The sequence below is a fragment of the Crocuta crocuta genome, unplaced genomic scaffold (genome assembly GCF_008692635.1).
Source record: "Crocuta crocuta isolate KB4526 unplaced genomic scaffold, BGI_CrCroc_1.0 scaffold580, whole genome shotgun sequence".
NCBI classification, from domain to species: Eukaryota; Metazoa; Chordata; class Mammalia; order Carnivora; family Hyaenidae; genus Crocuta; species Crocuta crocuta.
In genome coordinates, this window is record NW_027527940.1 from 2,945,560 (window position 1) to 2,972,188 (window position 26,629).

Here is a 26,629-nt window from a genome sequence, read left to right on the forward strand (position 1 = left end):
ACCTGTGTCACAGAACACATGTAAGTAGTTGGCATGTGTTAAACTCTGACAGTAAAGCAAAATCAGAGTTAAAGGCAAATGTTGAACCTCTTACATTCAAACACAAGCTAGTGAATGAAGGACTTTCAGTTCAAGGGCCAAATATTCTGCATTCCTGAGAAATCTCTTTCTCATTCTTTTAAGTATTTTCACATTGCACTTTGCTTCCACAAACTAAGTGGGTATAAATTTTTGAGTATAGCTTTATCACTTCAAGATCTGAATTAGGAGAATGAAAGAAAACATTTTATATCTACATGTTTTTCATTTTACTTTATTAATTTTTAAAAATTTTTATTTATTTAGTTTTAGAGAGAGAGTGCGCGTGTGCATGTGCACACCTGGGGAAGAGGTAGAGACAGAAGGGTTGAGAATCCCAAGCAGACTCCACACTGTTAACACAGAGTCCAGTGCGAAGCTCTGTCTCAAAAACAGTGAGATCATGCCCTAAGCCAAAATCAAGAGTTGGATGCTTAACCACTGAGCCACCTTGGTGTCTTATATATTAAAAACAAAATCCGTCCATGAAAAAGGAGCCAGGTGTTAGTTTCCTATAGGGGGAACATTCTCATGGAGATACTGTAAGGCCAAGTCGGTCCACTTCATTTCTTGTTCTTTAACAGATTCCGTGCTGCCACCGTTGTCCTGCTCAGGTTCAGGAAGCTCATTCTGAAAAGGTACAATGAACATTCAGAACACTGGTATTCTCTGCATTAACAAACCCCTTAACACTCAAGAGTACTTAGAATTAAAACCTGCGAGTTCTTAGAAACAGGCAGCATAATTGACAGAAATGTATCCTCAAGAAAGCCCTAGGATAAAAAGACATGAGGAAATACACGTATCGCTGACATGTGCCCTGGTATCTGCAGGAAGGAACGGTAGCATCAGGACTCTGGCACTTGGTGCAGGAAGCAGTGTGGCAGAGGGATGAGAGCACAGGCTTTTGTAAGCCACTGGGGTCCAAACCCACGATTCCACTCTTTGCTGGGGGTATTCAAACCCTTGAAGCCTTTGTGTTCTCTTTGGCACTGAGAGGAAAAAGGGGCCATCACCTCATAGGACAGCTATGAAGACCAAATGAGATCAAGTGCTCACCACTGGCAGGGGCCATCCGATGCTCAAGAAATAGCTGCTATTATTACTAGTGGCTAGGATCGCTGAAAACACCCAATACTGAATCTTTTCTGGGGAGGCTGCTTTAATAGAATACCACATTTGCTGGAATATTCCTTAAACATAAGAAATGTTATTAAAATTAAACAAAACAAAACTATTCTGTCCCCAACATGCTCATAGTATTAAGTGGAGAGCACTGAAAATGTACATGATAGGTGAGACTTCCCCCTAGTGACGGAGCATAGCAACATAAATCCCTACAAATGACCAGTTCATATCCTGCCAACAATTTTCTTAGAATGGTAAGCCACGGGCCACACTTAGTATAGAATCTGACATATAGATTTTTCAGCATGAGATTTAATTTATATGTAACACCGTATAAGTTTAAGGTATATGACATTATGAATTGATACAGGTATGTATTATGAGATGATCATTGCAATAAGGTTAATCATCACATCCATCACCTAACAGTCAACCATGTTTTATGTGTTGAGAACTTTTGATAGTTTCCTTATATTTTAAATTTAAATGTATTACTATCGAGATTTTGCTTTGTGCCAGAGTTTACTGACACCAATTTATTTCTTTTTAATTACCTGAATTTACAACTTTTTTTGGGGGGGGCAGCTAATTGTTCCTCAATACCGAGACTTAGGATCCCATTGGATTTCATTTTGCACAGTAAGAATATTGTAATGTTTTTCTCCTTTAAAGTTGTTCAATACACATAAAATGACTTACTTACAATAGGTACAAGAATTATCTGAATCACATACATCTTGTTTTACAAGATACAACATAATACGGAGATTCAAACATATCTGTACAAACTGCAAATTATCATTTACTATAATGCAATGATACATTCAAACTTAAAGAGAAAGTTTGTTTCCAATATATATAGCTGACAAAGCATAAACAAGTCCCTCGTTAATGAATTATGTAATTCGCAGACAAGCAACTTTACTTAATTTCACCTTATCTGTGGTATATGTTCTGAAATAACGTCTTTCAGTGCTCGCTTCGGCAGCACATATACTGAAATAACGTCTTTCATTGGGTCACTACTGTCTCTTGCAATGAATGCCAAGATTAAAAAAAAATGTATATATGCTTGGAAAACAAACGCGTAGAATCCTCAGGTATCATAAACACAACCATCAATTATATGGTATACTGCAAAATGGCTTCAATTCTTGGCAGCTACTCCTATGAAAAGGCAGAGTCCCTTTTCCCCAACTGCAGATCGGGACTGGCCAAGTGCCTTGCTTTGGCTAACAGAGAGCAGCTGCGGTGTCAGTGGGCTGTTGTCGGCCTAAGCTCCAGGCAGCCTCACACTTCCTCTCGTGCTGCCCTTGGAGCCCCGAGACAGCCATGTGCAGTCTAGCCCAGTCTGCTGGACAATGAGACGTGGGCGTAAGCACCTCGCCATCACAGCTGACAACCTGCTACCTACCAGATATGTGACAAGTCTGCCTATCACCCAGCCTCCAGCTGGCCTTCTGGCTGACTGCAGAGCGCCACCAAATCCAGCAGGGAACAGCCAAGCTGGCAAGGACTGGAAGACCCTCTGAGCTTAGCCACAAAATCATGAGATAAATAGCTGTTGTTTCAAGCCAAAATAGCTGTTGTTTCAAGCCACTCTCCTTGGGGGAGATTTGTTAGGCAGCAACAAAAGGTAACCAGTACACACACTGTCTTAGAATCACAAGACACAGGAAAAGACAGCGATTAGCAAGCAGGCTAGGCTATAGTTTGGCTGTTCAGCATGGAAATTTGTCTCCCTCAACCTCTTCCACAGCAGCAGTCCCCAAATCCTGCCATGAGCCTGTCCAGAGTTAAGCAGTTTCCCTCCGGTGCCGTGCCTTTGTCCAGGCCCTCCTCCCCTGCTGATATACTACTGCAATCACTTCCTTACTCATCCCTCTACCCAGTCATTTGTCCCTTTCTCCATGTCACACATCGTCTAACAATGCTGTCGCACTGATTTTCCAAAACTCAAATTTGCACATGGCAGATTTATATTTTGCAGACCACTCATTCCTGGCTCTCTTCAGATTGCGGTTGAAGCATGGCATCAGATACTCCTCTCAAAATCTGGTCCAAGCCCATCTTTTCTGCCTACCTTAGATGACAAATATATTCTCCATCCACAACGAATGTCTCACCATCTCGCAAAGCCTTTAAAAACTCTGGGCCTTTGAGCTTCTGTCCCCTCTGTTGGAGTGCCCTTGTCTATCCCCCCTAAATTTCTGGTCCTCCCTTATGACCAGCGTATATATTATATTCTCTCTAAAGCCCTTCCTGATGCTGAAAGGGCAATCAGCCACTTCCTATCCTATGTAGCTCTTCACAGCCCATTTATAACACTTACTATAATTACTTATTTATGTATGTTGCCTCTCTAGACCCCCAGTGGCAGGAACTACTCCTGACATTCACATAGTCTTACGGCATATGGTAGGCTTCAAAAAAATGCTTGTCAGTTGAAAAAACAAACACAAGTTTATAAGACAGGATCTGCAGCCTTCACACAGACCTAGGTAGGAAAACCCAACTTACCAGCTAAGTTTGGACTTTGGACAAGTTTGCCTCTCTGATCCTATTTCCTTCCTGTAAAATGTGATTAACACTACTACCCTTGGAAGGGTGTTTCAAGGGTTAGAGAGAACACACATCAAATTTCAACATCAGTCCATGGCATAAAACTGGTACTGAGTGGCAGCTATAATTCTTGTTATGCACTCTCTTTTGACTATTTTTCTAAACTTGAACTAAGCTGTGATGTATTAATGTTATCATTTCTTAACTTTAGATGAAAATGTATGTAAGCTGAAGTCTACTTCTCAGTCAACGGCACCAGCAGTCTTCTTGTAAGCTGCATTTCATTAACAGCTCCTCTCCAGGCCCTGGCGTGCTCTACAGAAAAGTCCCTAAAGCCTGTTCTCCTTGTTTGTGTTAGGCTTCTATGACATATAGAGGATTTTAAACAAACATTTCTAAATGCACAACTTTTATTTTTTAGATATGTTTATTTGAGAGCAAGAGAGTGCGTGTGAGTGGGGGAGGGGCAGAGAGAGAGGCAGAGAGAGAGAATCTCAACGGGGACTCTACCCTGTGAACCATGAGATCATGACCTGAGCCAAAATCAAGAATCGGATACTTAATTAACAGAGCCACCCAGGAGTCCTTACAAATGCAAAAACTTTTAGATCATTTATTATTGCATGAGGTTCAACAAACTCCGTGCAGGAGAGTTCTCCAGAGACCAGGGAAGAAGAGAGTATCCCAGGGCCCTTTTGGTCTAAATGCAAAACAGCCAGGTATCTTCCAAACATTTTCCAGGAAATCTAGGAGAGGTGTGTGTTTCAAGAGTATGTCACTAAAGGTGTCAATTGATCCAACCACAAGTAGACAAGTAGGAAATAGAGTGTAAATGCTACTGCATCGTGTTCCACTCCATCTTGGGCATTAAGCTCTCATTATCTGGTTTAGTGGCTTTGATGGCGGTGGACAGAACATGGCTCAGAAGTCTTGGGTTCCAGTCCTGGTGTGAGCCCTAACTGAACTCATCATATCAGCTCTCTGAACCACATTTCTCTTCAAATAAAAAGGTCAAGCTATCCAGGGTCTTCTAGAGTGAGAGGAATCCACAGCTTGCATTTCTGTGCTCAGCTGTTTTATTTGTCCACTGACATCCTAATCTACTAGTGTCTACCAGACCTATCTTTAGCCCACCATCCCTGGCACAAGTTAGAACCTACCAGTGGTATTGCGACATCCTCATATGGCAGTTTGTCTTCTCGCCAGGCATCGTCAATCAAATCCAAGATCCTTCCATCTCTCTGTACCTCACTGTCCATTCTCGTGCAGCTTGGATCTTGTCAGATCTGTAAGCCAAAGAGGGTGATTTCTTAAACACGAACGCTGAAGAGGTGATATAGTCTAGCATTAGGATTCCCCAGGCTCTTTAGCCTGCATGTGTCTCTTGGTGTGACGTCACCCTGGGAATGGGAAAGACTCATCTTCTCATCTGGGTCAGGGGACAGCTTATTTATAAGATCACAGTTTCTCCCTTCTGCCCGCCCTCCCCACTGCTGATGGATGCTGTATAGCATATACAGGACATCAGACATAGCCCAGTTGACGGACCAGTGTGACAGAGGCCTTGTGTACAAGGCCACAGTATATCTAGAATGCAGCTTTTCTCTCCTGATATGCACACTTAGCTTTCCCTGTTTGGGATGTCTTTGACGAATCCCTGATTCATAACCAAATCTCCTCTCTGTCCCCTTTAGCCTTTTCCTGCAATATTTTTACAACAGTCTCCACCTGCCTTGGCTCTAATATTAGCATCCTTAGGCACAGGGGCTAAATGAACACATTGAGATACTGGACTGGGGGCTACACAAAGTAACCAACTACAGATCTGACAGAACTCCTCAGCTAAGTTCACAAAGGAAAACTGCGTCCCTTCTTAAAACAGCATCTAACCCAAGTTCTGAAAGGAGCACCTCCAGGTGAACAACAGTAGCATGACCCTATGATGCCCATTTCTGCTTCCTTTTGGGGTTCCTTCCTGATTTTTTTGTGCTGTACTCCCTTCAATGCCTGGACCAAGTGGTCAAGATGCTACTTAGCTCCCTGGCCATAGCTGATTCTCTATTTTTCTCCTAAACAGCTGCACCCAGCATGGAGAGAGCCTCTGGCTTCCCTGTCTCCAAGTTTGGGCTCTTGCTTCTTCATTATGGGCTATGACCCTACTGTGCTTCCCTCCACAAAGCAGCCATCCTGAAGGCCTGGAAGCCAATGGCACCAAAAGCACTCCTAGTTTCTGAGGCTGTGAACATTCACACCAGGAAGAATCTTTAGCGGTGGGCTCCAACTCCTTCAGACAGGTCTGTGCTTGTCCCCAATAGCATGATCGCAAGACAGCCCTAATGCCTAGGTAGTAATTACACAGGTTGAGGTGGGATAAGAGTTTTTGACCCCATGGTAAAGAGCCAGGCAAAACTGAAGCAGAAGGTGTCCAGTTATTTGTGTCTCCAGTGAAACAGATGAAGCTGTGATGTTTTGCTCAAGAATAAATCCAGGACGACTCAGTGGGTAACTCAAGGCAAATATAAAGATACTGTCTTTAGGAAATTTACATACAATTCCCGTTACATTTTTGGAATTCCTTCCTACAAGAGCCCCTTTTCCTGCTGCCATTCCTTTGTCCTTGCCGCTGTCCCCTGGGATACCCTCATTTCTCTAGCTTTTCAGAACTGGTTAATTTTTCCAGTCACAGAGAGTCCACCTTTCTGTGAAGTGTTTTTCAAATCACTCTACCTTTAGCAGGCATTCTGCCTTTAAAGACAGTTTCATTCTTGTCCTTAGGATCCACCTAACAGGTTAGGTAGTCTTTCCAACAGTTTGCTCAGGTATCCTTGTCTCCAATTAATATGTGTAAATTTTGCAGCAAAGACTCAGCACATCTTTCCCAAACTTGGCCCCAATCTTTTTTCAACCGTTCCTCTTCAAAACACCACTAACCCTGCCACACTTTACAGACTTCGCATGTAAAAGCCTTTTTCCCCCATCACTAACGCCTACTTTTCCTTCCAAACTCAACAATAGGTTCAGCTCGTCTGGTCAACATCCCATTTCCAGAGTAGGGCGCTGATATGCCTTGACTCTGCAGGGGCTGAAGAGTGGAAATCATCGTAGACAGGCAATGTCCCAGACAAAGCCCGCTGTCACGAAGCACTTAACACACTCGACAGAATGAACCACTACCACCTTCCTGAGCAAACTTTTCCTACAAATGTAACAGTCCCAACGCCTGGAATGCTCTTTACAATCCCTTTGTTTGCAGCAAACCCCTAGTCAGTCTAAAAAACTTGGATCCCAGGTCGTGTCCCGCAGGAGGCTTGTTCCTAGACCCAGGCAGAGAGCGCTTCCCGTTCTTCCTGGGGTCCCTTAGTTCTGGGGGCACTGCGAATAGTTCCAATTGGGAGCTTGTCACAATGCCCATTACATGGGTTTCCCAGACCCGCGGTGCGTCCCTTCCGCGGCACAGGTGCACGTTTTAGCTCATCAATGCACTTTATCGCTTTGCGAACAAGTAATTACAAGATCTATGTAGGACGACCTTCTCCCTTACTAGAAATGACCCTCGCCGGCCACCACCATCCATAAGACGCGTGGGGCCGCCCAACAGTTCCGGCTTCCGGCTCGAAGCTGGATACACCAAATGTGGAAGCGGGGGAGGCCCAGAACCGCCACGGAAGTGCCTTTCCACCCGCCACGGCGTGCACCAACGAAAGTGTGAGGATGAAGTGAAGCCATCGGCCTCCACCGATAGGAATGGAGAAAGGGCGACGCTGAGGAAGCAACGCGTCCGCGTCCCTTCAGACTAGGGGCGCGGGAAAAGCCTTACCCGCGCGGCACCCAGCGCTGCGCCCGCTTCCGTCAGACCCCACCCTCCGCATCACGTGACCCGCGCCCCTTTCTTGCCTTCTCCCGGATGTGGGTGAGCCCATTTGCTTGCGGGGAGGGGAGGTTTGGGAGGACCCAGCTTCAATTAAAAATAAGGGGGCAGTGGGCGGGACGAACGTGTCGACAGGAGAGGCTGGATGTCGGGTCGGCGGTGACGCGCGTGCGCGCCCCCGCCCGGAGGTAACGGCGGGAAGCCTCGGGGACGCGCTCGCGGCGGCCCGGTAACAGCATGTGCGCCTGGAGGACGGGCGCAGGGCGGGNTCTTCCTCTTCAGAGGAGGAACCCCCGTCACCGCCCTCCCGCCTGGGCTGCCAAACCTGGTTAGCTTCCCAGCATTGTTGCGACTTAGGCCCTCGACGGCGCGTGAAGCTGGTTCTGTAATGTGGGTGTCGGGGGGACTTAGTTTTTGAAGTGAGTTAATGTCAGTACAGGAGGTACAGAAAGGTGGCAGAAATCGTGAAGGACTGAAGTTACGGATTGCTCTAAAATCAGGGGTGGAAATAATCATATCTTAGAATGAGGGTTTAAAAGGGACAGTTCTTAGGAGCACTTCAATGTTGAAGATCCTTGAAGACAGTAAATCCAAGCTCATAATGTTTTTCTTACGTCCCTTATAACCTCAGAGAGTAACAACGAACGAGTCTGCTGTCAGTGACTTGTCTTCATTTATAGTTAGCGTACCCTTATTTGCACAAAGTAGTTTTCGTTGAGCCTTACATCCTATTCTTTAAATTATTTTATTCCTTTCATAAAGCAGCACTGTAGGGTAGGTACACTGCTGTTATAGTTATCCACATGCTTGCATTTCATTTTATATCTATGAAAAGTTCTAATAAGGATCATCAATAACATGTTACCTTCAAATATTTATATTTATACTTTTTATACCTGTAGCTTAATAAAGTGTATTCTCTTATTTGAAATGCAGTACCGCCTTTAGATTTGTATCCGCTTCTTACCCTTTGACTGTATCATCAGTAATAAGTATAGTAAAAATGGAATTAAAATGGGTTAGAAAAGAAAAGGAAATGAGTTACAGAGATTTATAAACATTTGAGACACTGTCCTTTAAAAATGTATGCAGATTCAGCTTTTACAAATTCTTTGTAATAACAATGTTAATTGTACTGATGCCTTTTTTCTCCCATTAGAAGGCACACCTGTGCTTAGTCCTTCCCATTCTCATTTATGTAGTCTTGGTGGCCAGTTGTGACAGCATCAGTAATCCACTTTATTATAGCTCCCTACGTAAAAAAAAAGTCAATTGGATTTGAAATTCACCCGCAGCCAACACGAACAGTGGTTGCAGGGATTGAATTTATTTTTATGTTAGTTTTTTTTTTCCACTCTGAAAGTTAAATTTCCTTTTTTGGTTTTACAAAACCGCAGTACTGTCATTGTACCAAGAAATTAATAAAGTTCCATGATGTCAGTATTAAGTCTGGGTTGTTTTTTCCCCAACTGTCCATTAAATGACTGTTTACAATTAGCTTCTTTGGGTCAAAATCTCATAGAGATCCACACATTGCATTTGGTTGATACATAATTTAAATTCTTTTTTAATAGAGTAGTTCCCTGATGTCCCTTCCCCCCATAACCTAGATTTAGCTGATTGCAACCGCATGACATCCTTTTACATGTATGTCTTTTCCCTTTATTTCATTTAAACCAGTAGTTAGATCTAGGGTCACACTGTCCAGTGTAGTAGCCACCAGCCAGCTATTTAAATTAATTAAAATGAAATAAAATTAAAAGTTCAGTTCCCTAGTTTCATTATCCATATTTTAAGTGCCCAGTAGTCACACGTGCCTAGTAGTGAACCTTAGACTGGTATAAACATAAAATACTTCAATAATCGCAGAAAGTTCTGTTGAATGGCACTAATCTAGAAGATTAGATTCACGCTTAATTTTTTTTTTTTTTAATGGTTGGAGAGCAAGAAGATTTCCTAGGTGGTACAGTAGACCATCTATTTGCATTAATTATCAGAGAGGCATGAAATGTCTGAGTTGTGTCTCGCGTTAAGATTGAGCAGTGTAATGATTTCAGGTATTGTTAGCCCAGTCCATCTATCGTGATATTCCCTATGAGCTTTTCACTTAACAGTGAAATCTTTTCATGGATCTGGATTGCCTGTATCCATTATCACATTAGGGGTTATAGAGTGTTGATTTTCTAATTCTCTCATAACGTCAGTGTTTATTAGATGGAAATCTTTTATGACGAAGAACTCTCCCCCACCAGCCATTTGACTACTATCATTTATTTGAAATGTAGTTTGTACAGGAAAGGCAAGAAAAATGCTTAATTCTTTCCCTCTATTTGCAGACTACAGTAATGAGTTGGTGGCCTAGCAACCTCCAAAGGTAACCATGAGGGTTTTTGCCTTTTTTTTTTTTTTTAAATCATCATGGACTTGAATATATTTAAACTGTTTCAACTTATTGCAGATTTTTCTTTTTTAAATCTCAAATTGTCCTACCTTTGGGCAGTGGCATCCCTTTAAGTTGGCTCCTGTCCATCTTGATATGACTAGTAGCCTTTGATAATTCCCTGTTTTCTGGTAAAAACCTGTTCCTCTCTCATTTATACATTAGTGGCCACCAAAAAGCCCTGGTTCCTTTGAGCGGTTGATGGTATTTAGAGACCACAGTGTGGGTGATCTTGCTGCTAGGTTGGTCAAGGCTCTAGGATTTATGATGGCCAGAGTTAGGAAATATATTTTATTATTATATTATTATTATTATTTTAATGTTCATTTATTTTTGAGAGAGAGGGAGAGTGCACGCCTTTGTGCGCGCACCCCCCCCCCACAAGTTGGGGAGGGGCAGAGCGAGAAGGAGACACAGAGTCTGAAGTAGGCTCCAGGCTCCAAGCTGTCAGCACAGAGCCTGACGTGGGCCTTGAACCCAGAAACCATGAGATCATGGCCTGAGTTGAAGTCAGACACTTAACTGAGTCACCCAGGTGTCCTAGAAATACATTTTTTAAAACAGAAGTATACAGAATTCACACTGATATTTACATTTTAATTTATTTTGTTTGTATTTGTTTTTATATGTGTGTCTTTTTATCTTGCTGAAAATCTTGGAACTGCATTAGGTTAACATAATTACTTTTTTAAAAATCCTACATTCTGTATATTGGTTTCAAGTTAACGATACCAATTTTATTATTAACAATATGATTCTTGAATAGTGTTCAGGATTTCTTTGCAGCTCTTTTTTAGCTTTAGTATATATCCTACTTGGGCTATATGTACAGTAAAACTTGCATTTTAAAGGCATATGAAACAATTTGCTATATGGTTAGTCTGCCAATTTGATATCTAGTTGATAGTTTTTTATTTCATTTTTTCCAATTTTTCAATATTGCTTTTTTCCCCATTTGGATTTTTTTATATATGTAACAAATTAGCATAGTTCTCAACAAGTACCTGTAAAACACAGATATCCAGACAAGTTTAGCTTTCAATCCTCTTTTCTCCACTCTGTTCCCTTTCTTATAGATACTATATTTACTGGCTTTGGATTTTTCCTTTGATGAAAACAAATGCATTATCTACTTGCTTTCCCCCTCTGGTAATACATGCCATGCAGTCCCTCCATAGAAGTATGTCTATCCCTTTTGACAGCTTCATAATATTCCACTGGTGGATGAATATTCAGCTAGTCTCTCTCTGTAGGCATTTGTGCTGTGTCCTGCTATTGCACATTGTGCTACACTGTGTCCTTGTGCATCTGTGACTTTGTATTTTGGGATAGCTTCCTAGAAGTGGCATTGTTGGGTCAAAGGGTAAATGCATATTTCTCAGTTGCTAGGTATTGGCAAAATCTCTGTAGAAATTGTACCATTTTGTGTTCCTGCCTACAATGTATGTGAGTGCCTGTTTTCCCATAGCCATATCAGAGTATATTGTTAAACTTTTGAGCTTTTGTTAGTCTAAATATAACTTCCTGTATTTTAAATTTGTATTTCTCTTCCTGTGAGCAACATAGAGCATCTTTCATGTTTTGTTTTAACTTAATTAGGTTTTTATTTTCCTTTCAGTTAACATACAGTGTTATATATTCATTTCAGGTGTACACTCTAGTGATTCAGTGCTTCCATACAATACCTGGTGCTGATCACACCTAGTGCACTCCTTTATCCCCATCACCTATTTCACCCATCCCTCTACCCACCTCCCCTCTGGTAACCAGTTTGTTCTGTATAGTTAAGTCTGTTCCTTGGGTTGTCTGTCTGTCTCTCTTCTTTCCCTTTATTTGTTTTATTTCTTAAATATAGGAGTGAAATCATATGGCATTTATCTTTCTGACTTATTTTTCTTTGTATTATACTCTCCATGTTGTTGCAAATAACAAGATTTCTTTTTTTTTATGGCTGAATAATATTCCATTGTACATCTTATTTATCAGTCATTGGGCTGCTTCCTTATCTTGGCTATTGAAAATAATGCTGATCGTTTCATATGTTTAAAGTCATTTGCATTTCCTTTTGTGTGAACTACTTGTTCATATCTTCTGCCCATTTTTCTATAGATTCCTTCCCCTGCCTCAGTTTTTATTTACTTCTTTATTATTTTTCCCCTCAATTTTTAGAAACTTTTTATATACTGGATAATTAACCCCTTGTGATAAAACTTTCAAATATTGTTATTTATCTTTTGACTTTGCTTATTGGCATTTTTCCCACGTACAAGTATATCTTTATCTACTCTGATTTCTCAGTCTTTCTCCTTACTCTTTCTGGATTTTGAGTCCTAGTTTAGTCAATGTTTTAAAATTTTATTTTTATTTTGGAAAATTTCTTTGATACTTTATCTGTATTTCTTCCCTCAAGTTTAAGTAGAAGCCTTTCTGAGGAATAAGTTATACTGATTGTTTATTGGAATAGCTTGTTTATCAGCCAGAGTTAATCTAACAGAACCATATATCTTTGTAATCATAGTAACACCAAGACAGGTAAGGGACAGAGCATTGTTAGCCTCCTTTAAGTGAGACTTGATGGGTAGGCAATAACCCTTTTATTAGTATACAGTAATTCATAATTCTCTCCGGAGTTTTAATTTTCTTCCTCTGTCCCATTTTGTGAGTAATTTGATCTTGGGCATATACTCTGAATATTTTTCCTGATTTTTAAAATGAAGAGGTTAAATAAGAGGCTTTCAGATCCTCTCTAGCTCTTAAATTCCAATACACTAATGAATTTCAAAGCTTTGCCTATTATTAGCTATGTGGATTCCTTTCCCCCGAAGATTTAAAGTGTCTTTTCTCGGTTTCCCAGCCTGCATTTCCTTTACCTCTCCTATTCTAGATTTCAGTGCTTTAAAACAGCCTTTATTCCAAAGGAAAGTTATAATTAATAACTTAAAAGGAGTTACCATTAACAGTTTATGTGTGTTGATGTCTTGGTCTAACTGCAGAAATGACCATTGTAGAGCTACACCATTTCCATTTAACCACATTTAGCATTCTATGTTAGTGGCAAGGAGTAGCAGATTATCAAACAGTAATTAAATTGGTATTTAATATTATGAACCAAGAATATCTAACTTTACATCATTATCACATGGCACAGGCAAAGAAGAAAGCAAAGTGACATAGTACATAGAGTTGACTGAAGCTTAGTTTGGTTGGCAAGGAATCAGTGATAGCCATGAGAAACTCAAATGAGAAAAGTCCCCTGAAAATCTGGGTGCTTGCTGTTTACCTGACCCTGAGGAATGAGAACTGGTGGTGTTTGGCAGCTATTGAAATAGATGGTGTAGGTATTGGTAAAGAAAACACATTAGTGAGATTATCTTCCACAGAGAATGTTGATGGTTCCCCCACTCCACCATCACCCATTTTTTAAAAAACAGAAATCTCTTTGTTTTAGTCTTAGACCATTATTTTTATTTCTGAAATGGCAATTTTTCCAGATGTGGACTGTTTTCATTATTGTGTTACTGCCATCTGGTGTCCATGGTGGTGAGTTTGCATTTTTTCCTGTATTCAGACTTTTTGGTTTGGTTTCATTTATTGCCTGGAAGACTGCTATTAAAGCAAAAGAAGATATGGAGGTATTTTTAGATCTGAAATACTATAAACTGTATAAATATTGCACATTGGTTGGGACTTGGGAGTCACACTGCCTAGATTTGATCCTAGGACTATAATTTGTAGTTCACTGTAGTTAAGATAGCCTCAGTTTCCTCAAAGTAATAGTATGTATCTTTTATGAGTGTTGTGAAGAATGAGTTAGACTGTGTATACAAGGCAGAACAATTGAGCATTCAGTGACTGTTACTCTTTGTTATAAATATTGTTATGTCATCCAGGAAATATGTTAATGTATATTAATGTGTGTGACTAATATATATACTTCAATATATTAATGTTTAAGAATAATGTGACCTAGGGGTGCCTGGGTGGCTTAGTCGGTTAAGCGTCCGACTTTCGCTTAGGTCATGATCTCGCGGTTCGTGGGTTCGAGCCCCGCGTCGGGCTCTGTGCCAGCTCAGAGCCTGGAGCCTGTTTCGGAGTCTGTGACTCCCTCTCTCTCTAACCCTCCCCTGCTCACGCTGTCTCTCTCTCTCCTGGAAATAAATAAAAAAACATTAAAAAATTTGAAAAAAAAAAAGAATAATGTGACCTAAAGAAGTATAATTTTACCGATGATAATTTTGAATAACTAGTAGCACGTTGTTAGGAATAGCTCGTTTTAAAAAAAATTGTTTTTATGTTTATTTTTGAGAGAGAGCCCACGAGCAAGCAGGGGAGGTGCAAAGAGAGAGGGAAACACAGAATCCGAATAGACTCCAGGCTCTGAACTGTCAGCACAGACCCCGATGCGGGCCTTGAACTCACAAACTGTGAGATCATGACCTGAGCCAAAGTCAGATGCTTAACTGACTGAGCCACCCAGGCCTCCCCAGGAGTAGCTCTTTCTTACGGATTTAATAAACATCCGTGTACACTAGTCAAGAGCATGCTACTTAGAGTGGACATTTGATGGGCTATGAGAATCCCATGAAACCTTGGAGACGCTAGTTCATACCCCCTCATTTTACAGATAGAAACACTGAAGTCCAGGGACAGAAAGCTACCTAGTTGCAGAGCAGGGCTGTCTCCTGGGTTTTCATCTACATGGTGCCATGTGAACTATGCACTGCCTCTCGGCTCCCCAGAGGGGAATGAAATATGGAATGTGGATTGTGCTGTAATTAACCATATCATGGTTTGAAAGAAAGTAGATTAGAACATCGTATCCTTTTTCTTTAAGTTTTTATTTTATTTAATGTTGGTGTAATATGATGGATAAACCAACTGGAGAAAAATCCTCTTTGCCATATTTGTGCATAAATAGCTTAAGACTCCTGTTAGTAACTTTAGAAATAAATACAAATAACATGCAGTAGTTGTATTTTCCAATCTTCCATTCCCCTCTGTGTCTCCAGGACACCCTGTCCTCGCCTCTGTCACTACATTTGTCACATGGGGGCAACATTTTTGGTTTAGTTTTTTTCTTTCTAAAACTGGACTAATTATTCCTTGAAAAGGACCATGTCTTTCATCACTATGCACCTGGTGGTTAGTACAACACTGAATTCTGTGTTAAATGAAGAAATCCCCTTCTCTTGTCTATATAATTGATGAGGCATCAGGACAAAGGGGCAGAACCTCCCACCACAGCCTTTGAGAATTACCCAAAGACTAATTCAGGTTTGAGCCATTGAAGGTTTAAGGAAAAAGAGCAGTTTCTCAGGAGTGAAAAGTGGTTTGACATTGGTTGATAGTTTTGTAGAGTTGAGAAACCTACAACAGGTACTTCTCATTGGCAGGCACTTCCAAATTTAAGAGTAATCTTTCCCCTGTCCTTCTCACCTTCCTTTCTTTATGGTGCTTCTTTCCCTTTCTATGGCAGTCTGTTCTGTCTCCTTCCGTTCTTTCTCTGCTAGACTCTTCTCTAAAGTTCTCCAGCTATGACCAGCTTGCACAGAGGGATGGGGAAAAGGGAGGGGAGTTGTGATAAGTTCAGCTAAAAGCATCTAGCTTAGCATATGGAAATGCTAAGCTCTGGAGCTGCAGAAGTAAGTAAAATTCAGTTTCTGCCCTTAAGGGTTAAATAGTAAGGAAAAAGAGTGTGCAAAACCTCATTCCCTGTGTGGTGTAACTAACTCCTATGAAAGAACTCTTAAGGACTTGCAGTGGGGGAGCACAGAGGAGGGAGGAACCATGCAGCTGCCTTTGAGGGAAGGGGGAGTGTTCTAGGAGGCTTCACAGGCCTGCCATCTCAAGGGTGGGTAGCATCTCTCTCTCGTGATGGACCAAGGAGTTCAAACTCAGGGCATTTAGCCTTATTATAATATTATTCTCTCTCTCTCTCTCTCTCTAAGTACAAGTCTTGACCTCTTTTTTTTAGTTCTTATTATTTTTTAAGTATACTCACTTATTTTGAGAGAGTGCATGCACATAAGGGAAAGGGGAAGAGAGGGAAGGAGAAAGAGAGAGAGAGAGATTCCCAAGCAGACTCTGCACTGCCAGCTCAGAGCCTGATGCACGGCTCGAACTCACAAACCCCAAGATCATGGCCCAAGCTGAAACCAAGAGTCAGATGCTTAACTGGCTGAGCCACCCAGGTGTCCTAGCATCACCTTTTTATAATATTTCTTAAGAAAAATAAAGGTGTGCTTTTCCTCTGATGTGTGTGACCCCTGATTACTTCCTCTCATTTTGTGATGGGCTTTGTGGTCAGTGTCCCTCTGGGACACAGGACCGGTTCACAGGAATACAGCAATGAGGTATGATTTCTATCTGTGGGGAAACTGTCAGTAGCAATTTGGATCATGGAAGTTATTTTCTTTTAGTCTGAAATGTATTTGATCCTAATACATTTGATCCTACATTTCTTGAAGGGTTACTTCTTGACTGCTTCTATAGCCATCCTAAGAAGTGGCTACATTTTCTCATTGTTATTTGTTATTGTATATTTTCATTCACATTTTTCAGTTTGTAAGTTGGAATGTTACAACTTGAAAAATGAATTTTCTCCTGACTGTTTTTGCTTTCCCAGTTGCCAAAACAAAGGGGATTTGGCAATGGAGGCTTTGTTGGAAGGAATACAAAATCGGGGACATGAAGGGTAAGTTTTCTTTTGACCTTAAGCTCCTCACTGAGTTTAAAAAGCATTTCCCAAGTTAGCCTCTGCCCATTTTGTGCTTTGGCTGCAGAAGCAAAAGTGCTGAGCAAAAGTGCAGCTGATCCACGTCACGTTTGTGGGTGGCATCTCTCTTTGGGGTGTCGGCCTCATCTCAGCAGTATGAAGCTGGCTTCTTGCTTTCATCCCACTCTAAATTTTCTCCTCCTCAGAAACAAACATGGAAGTTCAGCAGCTTTGTATGCTAAGAACAAGTGCTTCTATGAAAAAGTGTGTAAGCCCTTGTAACTAGTGCTGTCTGTGGCCATTCCTGGACGCCTGTTTGAACCCAGTGCACCTGTCTATGTTTACTTCTTTTTCTGCCTCTGCAATATCTGGCACCTCCTGTAACTAGGAAGGATGTCAGGAAGTTTATGATAGTAAGGTTGGCTGCAGGAAGTTTCTAATAATAAGGCGGGAAGAAATAGTTAAAATAAATCTGGCCCAAGGATGAATTTCTTGAAACAGCTCTTAAAATTGTATTATGATCTTCCCAATAGCCTACTCACTTCCAAGTCTTTTTATTTTGGTTAGCTAAGAATGTGATAGGCTCATCTGGATTCTTCCTGAAAGCTCTCCTAAAACGTGACAGAAGAGGTACTTGTTGGTCGTGGAAGCCCCGCCCACAAGCCAGACTGAAACATCAGTCACGTGTTTGACCAACTGATTTAGGCTTTAAGGTTGGCTAGGAGAGGGAGAAAACATGCAGTGGAATAAATAATACCTCAATGTGAACATTAAAAGGAAAAGCTCAGAAATCCTTTTCTTTCCTTCTAATAATTTCTTTACTGACACTGTTCCACCTCCGGTGGGTTTATGTCTGTTGTGTTTTTACATGCGAAAGAGGAAAGGTCATGGCATATGATCTTATTTACAGGGGATTTTTGACATCCTGTGAAGCAGAACTACAAGAGCTCATGAAACAGATTGACATAATGGTGGCTCTTAAAAAGTCTGAATGGGAAGGGCAGACACATGCTCTTGAAACTTGCTTGGACATCCGTGAACGAGAACTTAAGGCCCTTAAGGGTCAGTTGGATATGAAACACAATGAGGTAAAGCCATTGATTCACTCCTATTTTTGATATTTTGACATTGGCTTTTATATTAAATATGTTTCTTAAATATTTGTTGAAGAAAGCATTTGTGTGTTGTTTCTGTATTATCTTTTCGTTTCAGTGGTTTCTTTTAAGAGAAAAATTCACTGTGAAAACATGTAAGAATATTAATATTTATGTCAAGGATCATGTTACCTTGGTCACGTAGAACACATAACCTCTTGAAGAATACACAAAACGTGTTGCACGATCTTTGTATAACCATCATCCTATTACATGTTTGCATTATCATTCACTGAGTTTAGTGAACATTGTTTTGGGCCTCATTGTATGGCTAGTGTAAAAAAAGTTAAGCCCAGAATTCAGTAATTTGCCTCTCTGGGTTCCACTTAAAACAAAATCTAGAAAACTCTTTGCTTTTTTAAATTTGCCCTTGTTGAGAATTAGGGGAAAAGAAAGAAAAGAGGAAAATAAAAATTCCTTGCAATCCCACCACCACTAGTTATTAGTGATTTGGGGGGAAAGTTTTATATTTGCTGATTGACTGCAGCATTCTGAAGCAATTGCTGATTGATTTGCTGGCTAGCTGGTCCAGTAAAAAAAAGACCATTGAATATTAGAAAGGAAAATACCTGTGGCACCTGGGTGGCTTAGTCGGTTAAGCGTCCGACTTTCGCTTAGGTCATGATCTTGCGGTTTGTGGGTTCGAGCCCCGCATCAGGCTCTGTGCTGACTGCCAGCGTGGAGCCTGGAGCCAATTTCAGAGTCTGTGTCTCCCTCTCTCTCTGACCCTCCCCTGCTCACGCTGTCTCTCTCTCTCTCCTAGAAATAAATAAAAATGAAAAAAAAAAAAAAAGGAAAATACCTGTGGCACCTGGGTGGCTTAGTCGGTTAAGCGTCCGACTTTCGCTTAGGTCATGATCTTGCGGTTTGTGGGTTCGAGCCCCGCATCAGGCTCTGTGCTGACTGCCAGCGTGGAGCCTGGAGCCAATTTCAGAGTCTGTGTCTCCCTCTCTCTCTGACCCTCCCCTGCTCACGCTGTCTCTCTCTCTCTCCTAGAAATAAATAAAAATTAAAAAAAAAAAAAAGAAAGAAAGGAAAATACCTGTAATGTCTCACATGAGTGTCAGTCTGAGACGGATTGCAAAAGTTATAGGAAAGCACTGGCTGCAAGCAGCTCTGACTCTGATGGATTTTCCTCCCGGTGGGACCACCTACATATTACTGCTTTTACTCAGTTTACTCAGGAACACTTCCATGAGTGTATACACTGAGATTGTGATTCTTTTTTTTTAAATGTTTATTTATTTTGAGAGAGAGAGCCTGCATGTGAGTGGGGGAGGGGCAGAGAGAGAGGGAGAGAGAGAATCCCAAGCAGGCTCCATGCTGTCAGTGCAAAGCCCAACGTGGGGCTCAACCCCACAAACTACAAAATCACATCCTGAACTGAAATCAAGAGTCGGACACTTAATCTACTGAACCACCCAGGCGCTCCAAGACGGTGAATTTTTCGATGACACTTATCAAGAGTATTTTAGAAATGTTCAAGTAACAAGGAAACAATTAGGCTTGATATAAAGTGTTTTATAGCACTGTCAAGGGAGTCTGTCAGTGGTTGGCCATTTGCACTTTGAGTCAGAGCAGTACAGAGCAATACTGGCCTTGTCAAATTCAGTTTTCTGTGAAAGCCATTTGCTGGGCTAGAATTTATTTTAAAATTTGGTAGACCTTTCAGAATGTATTTTAAAATTACACTTCATGCAAAGACATAGAAGGTGGTGAAAAAGTATATGGGATGATAATTGTATTTGATGTTTTTAAACATTATAATTTAGGTAGGGTCACTGCCCCTTGTGTAGTAAACTGCTTTAGCTGCCACGTCTTTATTTCTCCTAGGGCAAAACAAAAGTGGTTTTGTTTAGTGAGTTAAATTGGTTGTGGTTTCCTAGCTGAGAAAAACACTGTATGTACACATAAATATCTAAGTTGCTTATTTTGGGAGAAACCCATTAAAGAAATTCCTATGTGTGTGATTTTTGACACTCTTTAGTCACTCTGAGGCTGTTTAAACTTATTCCTTCTGTAGCTTAGTTTTGATGTCAAGGGCATTATTGCCATTACTTAGTACCTTAAAAAGAAATTAAAGGGATTGAATGTATAGGTTCCATGGTAAGGATTTGAAGATTACAATTCTGGCCTGGGGACATAAAAGAAATTTAGAATTGTAGCTGTCTGGTCAATTTACTGCTTCATTGATTGGGCTTGCTGAAAGTTGATTAACTTTCTAGAAGTAAAGTGTTTTTACCAAATGCTAGTAATGAGGATCTATCCCATAGAGTTCGTCTGTGAAATTGTGTTGGTATTAACATGTTCATAATCTGCTTTGATAGAAGAGTTAGAAAATAGGACTTTAAGTTTTTGTCATTCTTATTTGTTTGAAAGTTACAGGCTTAGGAGCAGCCCTCTGGTATGAACAAGTGCTACCCAGATGACAGGTGCGTGGTAAGATAGAAAGCTTTCCCCATAATGGAAATCAACACGTTGCATCATTCACTTCATAGAGAAGTTTGCTATGTAAAATATGCTAGTTATGCTAAATAGTGTGTTTGGTGACAGAATTGCTTCACTTCTGCCTCAAGCTCCTTATCTTGTGCTGGATTGCTGTAGTGATGGGCTCCAGCCTGCTTACACATGGTACTTGGAGGAGTACTAGTATAAACAATTTGTTTTGTAAGTGAGTGCTTTATGTGTTTTCTGATGACACTGTTTGGATTGGGTTGTTTCCTTTTTTAAAATTTGTTTATTTTTATGATTTTTATTTTTACTTTTTTAAGAGAGTGCGTGAGTTGAGGAGAGGAGCAGAGGGAGACAGAGAGAATCTTAAGCAGACTCCACACTCAGTGTGGAACCTGGTGTGGGGCTCAATCCCATAACCCTGGAATCATGACCTGAGCTGAAATCAGCTCAACTGACTGAGCCACCCAGGTGTCCTGGGATTGGGTTGTTGTTTTTTTTCTTGTTTTTGTTTTTAATTTTATTTAAATCCAAGTTAGTTAATATATATTTGTAATAATGGTTTCAAGAGTAGAATTTAGTGATTCATCCCTTATATATGACATCCATTGTTCATCCCAACAAGTGCCCTCCTTAATGCCCATTGCCCATTTAGTACATCCCCCCCACCAACCATCCAACAAACAACCCTCAGTTCTCTGTATTTAAGAGTTTCATGGTTTGCCTCCCTCCCTCTCTGTTTGTATCTATTTTTTTCCCCTTCCCTTTCCCCATGGTCTTCTGTTAAGTTTCTAAGTTCCACATATGATTGAAAACATATGATCTTTGTCCTTCTCTGACTGACTTATTTCACTCAGCATAATACCTTCCAGTTCCATCCAGGTTGCTGCAAATGGCATGATTTCATTCTTTCTCATTGCCAAGTAGTAGTCCATTGCATATATAAACCACATCTTCTCTATCCATTCATCATTTGATGGACATTTGGGCTCTTTCCATAATTTGACTATTGTTGATAATGCTGCTATAAACACTGGGGTGCATGTGCCCCTGCAAATCAGCATTTTTGTATCCTTTGGACAAATACGTAGTAGTGCAATTGCTGGGTCTTAGGGTAGTTCTATGTTTAATTTTTTGAGGAACTTCCATACTGTTTTCCAGAATGGCTGCATCAGTTTGCATTCCCACCAACAGTGCAAAAGTGTTTCCCTTTCTCTGCATCCTCAGCAACACCTATTGTTTCCTGAGATGTTAATTTTATCCATTCTGACTGGTGTGAAGTGGTATCTCATTGTGGTTTTGATTTGTATTTCCCTGAGGATGAGTGACAGTTAGATCTTTTCATATGCCTATTAGCCATCTGAATGTCTTCCTTGGAAAAGTGTCTGTTCATGTCTTCTGCCCATTTCTTCACTGATTTATTTTTTTTTTGGGTGTTGAATTTGGTAAGTTCATTATAGATTTTGGATACTAACTTTTTATCAGGTATGTCATTTGCAACTATCTTCTCCCATTCCATCTGTTGCCTTTTAGTTTTGTTGATTATTTCCTTTGCTGTGGAGAAGCTTTTTATCTTGATGAGGTCCCAATGGTTTTTCCTCATTTTTCCTTTGTTTCCTTTGCCTCTGGAGACATGTCTAGTAAGAAGTTGCTGTAGCTAAGATCAAAGAAGTTGTTCCCTCTGTTTTCTTCTAGGATTTTGATGGTTTCCTTTCTCACATTTAGGTCTTTCATCCATTTTGAGCTTTTTTATGTGTATGGTATAAGAAGGTGGTACAGATTCATTCTTCTTCTGCATGTTGCTGTCCAGTTTCCCCAGCACCATTTGCTGAAGAGACTGTCTTTTGTCCATTGGATATTCTTTCCTGCTTTGTCAAAGATGAGTTGGCCATACATTTGTGAGTCTGTTTCTGGGTTCTATATTCTGTTTCATTGATCTGAGTGTTTGTTCTTGTGCCAGTACCATACTGTCTTTATGATTACAGCTTTGAAATACAGCTTGAAATCCAGAATTGTGATGCTTCCAGCTTTGGGTTTTTTTTTTTTTTTCAACATTACTTTGGCTATTTAGGATCTTTTGTGGTTCCATACAAATTTTAGATTGTTCTAGCTCTGTGAAGAATGCTGGTGATATTTTAATAGGGGTTGCATTGATGTGTAGATTGCTTTGGGTTATATAGACATTTTAACAATATTTGTTCTTCTGATCCATGAGCATGAAATGTTTTTCCATTTCTTTGTGTCTTCTTCAGTTTCTTTCATAAGCTTTCTATAGTTTTCAGCATACAGATCTTTTACCTCATTGGTCAAGTTTATTCCTAGATATTTCATGGTTTTTGGTGCAATGTAAATGGGATTAATTCCTTGATTTCTCTTTCTGCTGCTTCATTATTGGTGTATAAAAATGCAACTGATTGCTGTGTGTTGATTTTATATCCTGAGACTTTGCTGAATTCATGTATCAGTTCTAGCAGTTTTTTGGTGGAGTCTTTCCGATTTTCCATGTAGAGTACCATATCGTCTGCAAAGAGTGAAAGTTTGACTTCTTCCTTGCTGATTTGGATGCCTTTTATTTCTTTTAGTTGTCTGATTGCTAAGGCTAGGACTTCCAACACTATGTTGAACAACAGTGGTGACAGTGGACATCCCTCTTGTGTTCCTGACCTTAGGAGGAAAGCTCTTAGTTTTTCCCATGGGGGATGATATTAGCTGTGGGTCTTTCGTATGTGTCCTTTATGATCTTGAGCTATGATCCTTCTGTTCTTACGTTTTGAGGGTTTTTATCAAGAAAGGATATTGTATTTTGTCAGATGCTTTTTCTGCCTCTGTTGAGAGGACCATATGGTTCTTTTTCTTTTATTAATGTGACATGTTATGTTGATTGATATGCAGATATTGAAACACCCCAGCATCCCAGGAATAAATCCTACTTGATTGTAGTGAATAATTCTTTTAACGTATTGTTGGTTCTTGTTTGCTAGTATTTGTTGAAAGTTTTTGCATCCATGTTCATCAGGGAAATTGGTCTGTAATTCTCATTTTTAGTGGGGTCTTTGGTTTTGGAGTCAAAGTAATACTGGCCTCATTGAATGAGTTTGGAAGTTTTCCTTCCATTTCTATTTTTTGGACCAGCTTCAAAAGAATAAGTATTAAAACTGTTCTTTACATGTTTGGTAGAATTCCCCTGGAAAGCCATCTGGCCTTGGACTCTTGTTTGTTATGAAGTTTTTGATTACTGATTCAATTTCTTTACTGGTTATGGGTCTGTTCAAATTTTCTTTTTCATTCTGTTTCAATTTTGGTAGTTTATATGTTTCTAAGAATTTGTTCATTTCTTCCAGATTGTCCAATTTGTTGGCATATAATTGTTCATAATATTCTCTTATTGTTTATATTTCTGCAGTGTTGGTTGTGATCTTTCCTCTTTCATTTGTGATTTTATATTTTTTGGGTCCTCTCCTTTTTCTTTTTGTTAAGTCTGGCTAGGGATTTATCCATTGTGAGCAGCTGCTCAGTATTCCTTAAAAGAACCAGCTCGGGGTTTTGTTGATCTGTTCTACTGGGTTTTTGGTTTTTTTTTTTTATATTATTGGTTTCTGCTCTAATCTTTATTAGTTCCCTTCTTCTGCTTATTTGCTGTTCTTTTTCCAGTTCTGTTAGGTGTAAGGTTAGGTTGCGTATTTGAGACTTTCTTCCTTCTTTATGAAGGCCTGGATTGCTATGTACTTCCCTCTTATGACTGCCTTTGCAGCATCCCAGAGGTTTTGGATTGTCACTTTTTCATTTTCATTGGCTTCCATGTACTTTTCAATTTCCTCTTTAATTTCTTGGTTAACCCGTTCACTCTTTAGCAGGATGTTCTTTAATCTCCCAAGTATTTTTGTCTTTCCAAGTTTTTTCTTGTGGTTGATGTCGAGTTTCATAGCGTTGTGGTCTGAAAATATGCATGGCATGATACCGATCTTTTTGTACTTGTTGAGGGCTGATTTGTGACCCAGTATATGATCTATTCTGGGAAATGTTCCATGTGCACTTAAGAATGTGTATTCTGCTGCTTTAAGATGAAATATATCTGAATATATTTGTTAAGTCCATCTGGTCTAATGTGTCATTCGAAGCCATCATATCCTTGTTGATTTTTGCTTAGATAATTTGCCCATTGCTGTAAGTGGAGTGTTAAAGTCCCTTACTATTATGGTATTATTATCAATGGGTTTCTTTATGTTTGTGACTAATCGATTTATATATTTGGGTGCTACCAACTTGGAGGTATATTTACAATTGTTAGATCTTTTTGGTGGATAGTCCCCTTAATTATGATATAATGTCCTTCTTCATCTCTTGTTACTGTCTTTGTTTTAAAATCTAGTTTGTCTGATATATGTATGGCTACTCTGGCTTTCTTTTGACATCCATTAGCATTATAGATGGTTACTTTCAACCTATAGGTGTCTTTAGGTCTCTTGTGGGCTGTGTTTTGTTTTTTTTTAATGTTTGTTTATTTTGAGAGAGAGCAGGTGAGGGAGGGGCAGAGAGAGAGAGAGAGAATATCCCAGCGCAGAGCCTGACATGGTGCTCAATTCCATGAACCATGAGATGACCTGAACCAAAATCAAGAGTCAGACACATAACCAACTGAGCCACATAGGCATGTGGATTGGTTCTAATGGCCATTTCTGCTAACGTTACCTCCTGACACCATGCAGAGCAGGTTGACTTGATGAAACAAATAAGTAAGGAACTTGAAGTCCTGGCTCTGCCTCTTTCCAGCTGATTGGCCTTGGACAAATATTCTAACTTCTCTGAGCCTGTTTAATCATGTATAAAATTGGGACATAATGCTTATGGCCCAGGGTTGTTGTGAAGAGTGAGTTACTATTTAAGAAATGTCTTTGAAAACTCTCAGTTGTATCTAAAATGATCTGTTATTTAAGCTCTTTCTTCCATTATCCATAGTGACAGTTTTCAAACCTTGGCTCCCATTTCTCTGTCTAATCCCATCCCTTCTGCTCAGCATTTAACCTCTTTTTTTTCCTCTAAGAAATTTAAATATTGTTGAGTGCCCATTATGAACCAGACCCTGGTACATAAATAAAATTAAGCAGTCTTTTCTTCACATTTAATATTTATGCTTGCCACACGTAGTAAGTAAAATGAAAAATGGTCCTATCAGGTTGGTAAGAAAAAACGAATCACCTGACTCACGCCTCTGAAGTTGGAATTCCAGCTGCTCAGAAGCACTCATTTCAGTGCCTTCAAGTCTTTATTTTGGTATATTCTCCCCATGTTTCTAAGTAACATTTCCTACTGCTTTTTTTTTAATTTTCAGTTTTAGCTATTTATCTAATGACTTGTTACTATGAACGATAAGGGTTTTACTCTTTTCATACAATTTCCATCCCCTTATCCTGCCAGGATTGTATATCTTAATTTTTGGTTAGATCAGTATTTCGTATTTACATCATTAAGATGGTAGATATTATTCACATCTGAGACAGAGAGTATAATGATAAGCATATTTCTTATATAATTTTTTGTTTTCCTGGGAATTAATAATTATGTCATTTTCATGTGCTTTTTATTTTTTTATTTTATTTTATTTTATTTTTAAATGTTTTATTTATTTCTAGGAGAGAGAGAGAGAGAGACAGCGTGAGCAGGGGAGGGTCAGAGAGAGAGGGAGTCACAGACTGAAACAGGCTCCAGGCTCTGAGCTGGCAGTCAGCACAGAGCCCGACGCGGGGCCCGAACCCACGAACCGCGAGATCATGACCTAAGCGAAAGTCGGATGCTTAACCAACTAAGCCACCCAGGCGCCCCTCATGTGCTTTTTAAAAATCAGTCTACCACTGATTCTTCCCAAACTCTCTGACACAAGTGTAAGTCTTCTCCATGTGTTCAGATAGAGCAGAGAATTTATTTACTTTTTTTTTTTTTTTTNAGAGAGCTGTCATTTTGGGAACTCCCTTCACCAGTATTGTAGAGTTTCTTATGCATTTATCTTTTTTGTCTCTTTGTATTCTGTCATATTCTTTATTAGTTTATTCCTTCATTTTTGGTGGAACATACTTTTGAGACCTTCTCTGTCTAAAATATCTTTATTTTCTTTTTATGTCAGATTGAGAGTTTGATCGGCCATAGAATTCTGTGTTCATTGTAAATTTTACGCAGGATGTTTTTAGTTAAATATGAGCCTTTTGGGCTTTAGCATCTGATAATGATAGACTGGTTAA

General features: G+C 39.9%; 2 protein-coding genes across 9 annotated transcripts in view; one reads left to right on the forward strand and one right to left on the reverse strand.

Moving 5' to 3' along the window:
• Positions 1-297: 297 nt before the first annotated feature.
• Positions 298-7,766, reverse strand: ANAPC13 (anaphase promoting complex subunit 13). Of its 3 annotated transcripts, none has more exons than XM_077752329.1 (3): positions 7,663-7,766; positions 4,929-5,054; positions 298-708 (listed from the first exon to the last, which is right to left on the reverse strand). In XM_077752329.1, the coding sequence occupies exons 2-3, from the start codon at positions 5,025-5,027 to the stop codon at positions 583-585; spliced, it is 225 nt and encodes a 74-aa protein (XP_077608455.1). In that variant the 5' UTR covers positions 5,028-5,054; positions 7,663-7,766; the 3' UTR covers positions 298-582. The 3 variants fall into 3 exon arrangements, with proteins under 3 accessions (XP_077608455.1, XP_077608454.1, XP_077608457.1); XM_077752328.1 differs by having other exon boundaries at positions 7,586-7,669; XM_077752331.1 differs by lacking the exon at positions 7,663-7,766 and adding an exon at positions 7,310-7,392.
• Positions 7,594-26,629, forward strand: part of CEP63 (centrosomal protein 63) — a 58,771-nt gene continuing 39,735 nt past the window's right edge. For 2 of the 6 annotated variants that reach the window (XM_077752324.1, XM_077752326.1), the window contains exons 1-3: positions 9,974-10,010; positions 16,702-16,770; positions 17,702-17,879. In XM_077752324.1, the coding sequence (XP_077608450.1) occupies positions 9,982-10,010; positions 16,702-16,770; positions 17,702-17,879 (276 nt within the window). In that variant the 5' untranslated portion in view covers positions 9,974-9,981. Of the gene's footprint in view, positions 7,679-7,755; positions 7,825-9,972; positions 10,011-16,701; positions 16,771-17,701; positions 17,880-26,629 lie in introns of those variants that run through there. The other 4 variants (XM_077752322.1, XM_077752323.1, XM_077752321.1 and 1 more) reach the window with 4 other exon arrangements.

Coding starts and splice junctions, on each gene's coding strand:
- ANAPC13 (XM_077752329.1), bottom strand. CDS start 5,027: ATGGACAGTGAGGTACAGAGAGATGGAAGGATCTTGGATTTGATTGAC. Junction 709..4,928: donor AGGATGTCGCAATACCACTG/GTAGGTTCTAAC, acceptor GTACCTTTTCAG/AATGAGCTTCCTGAACCTGA.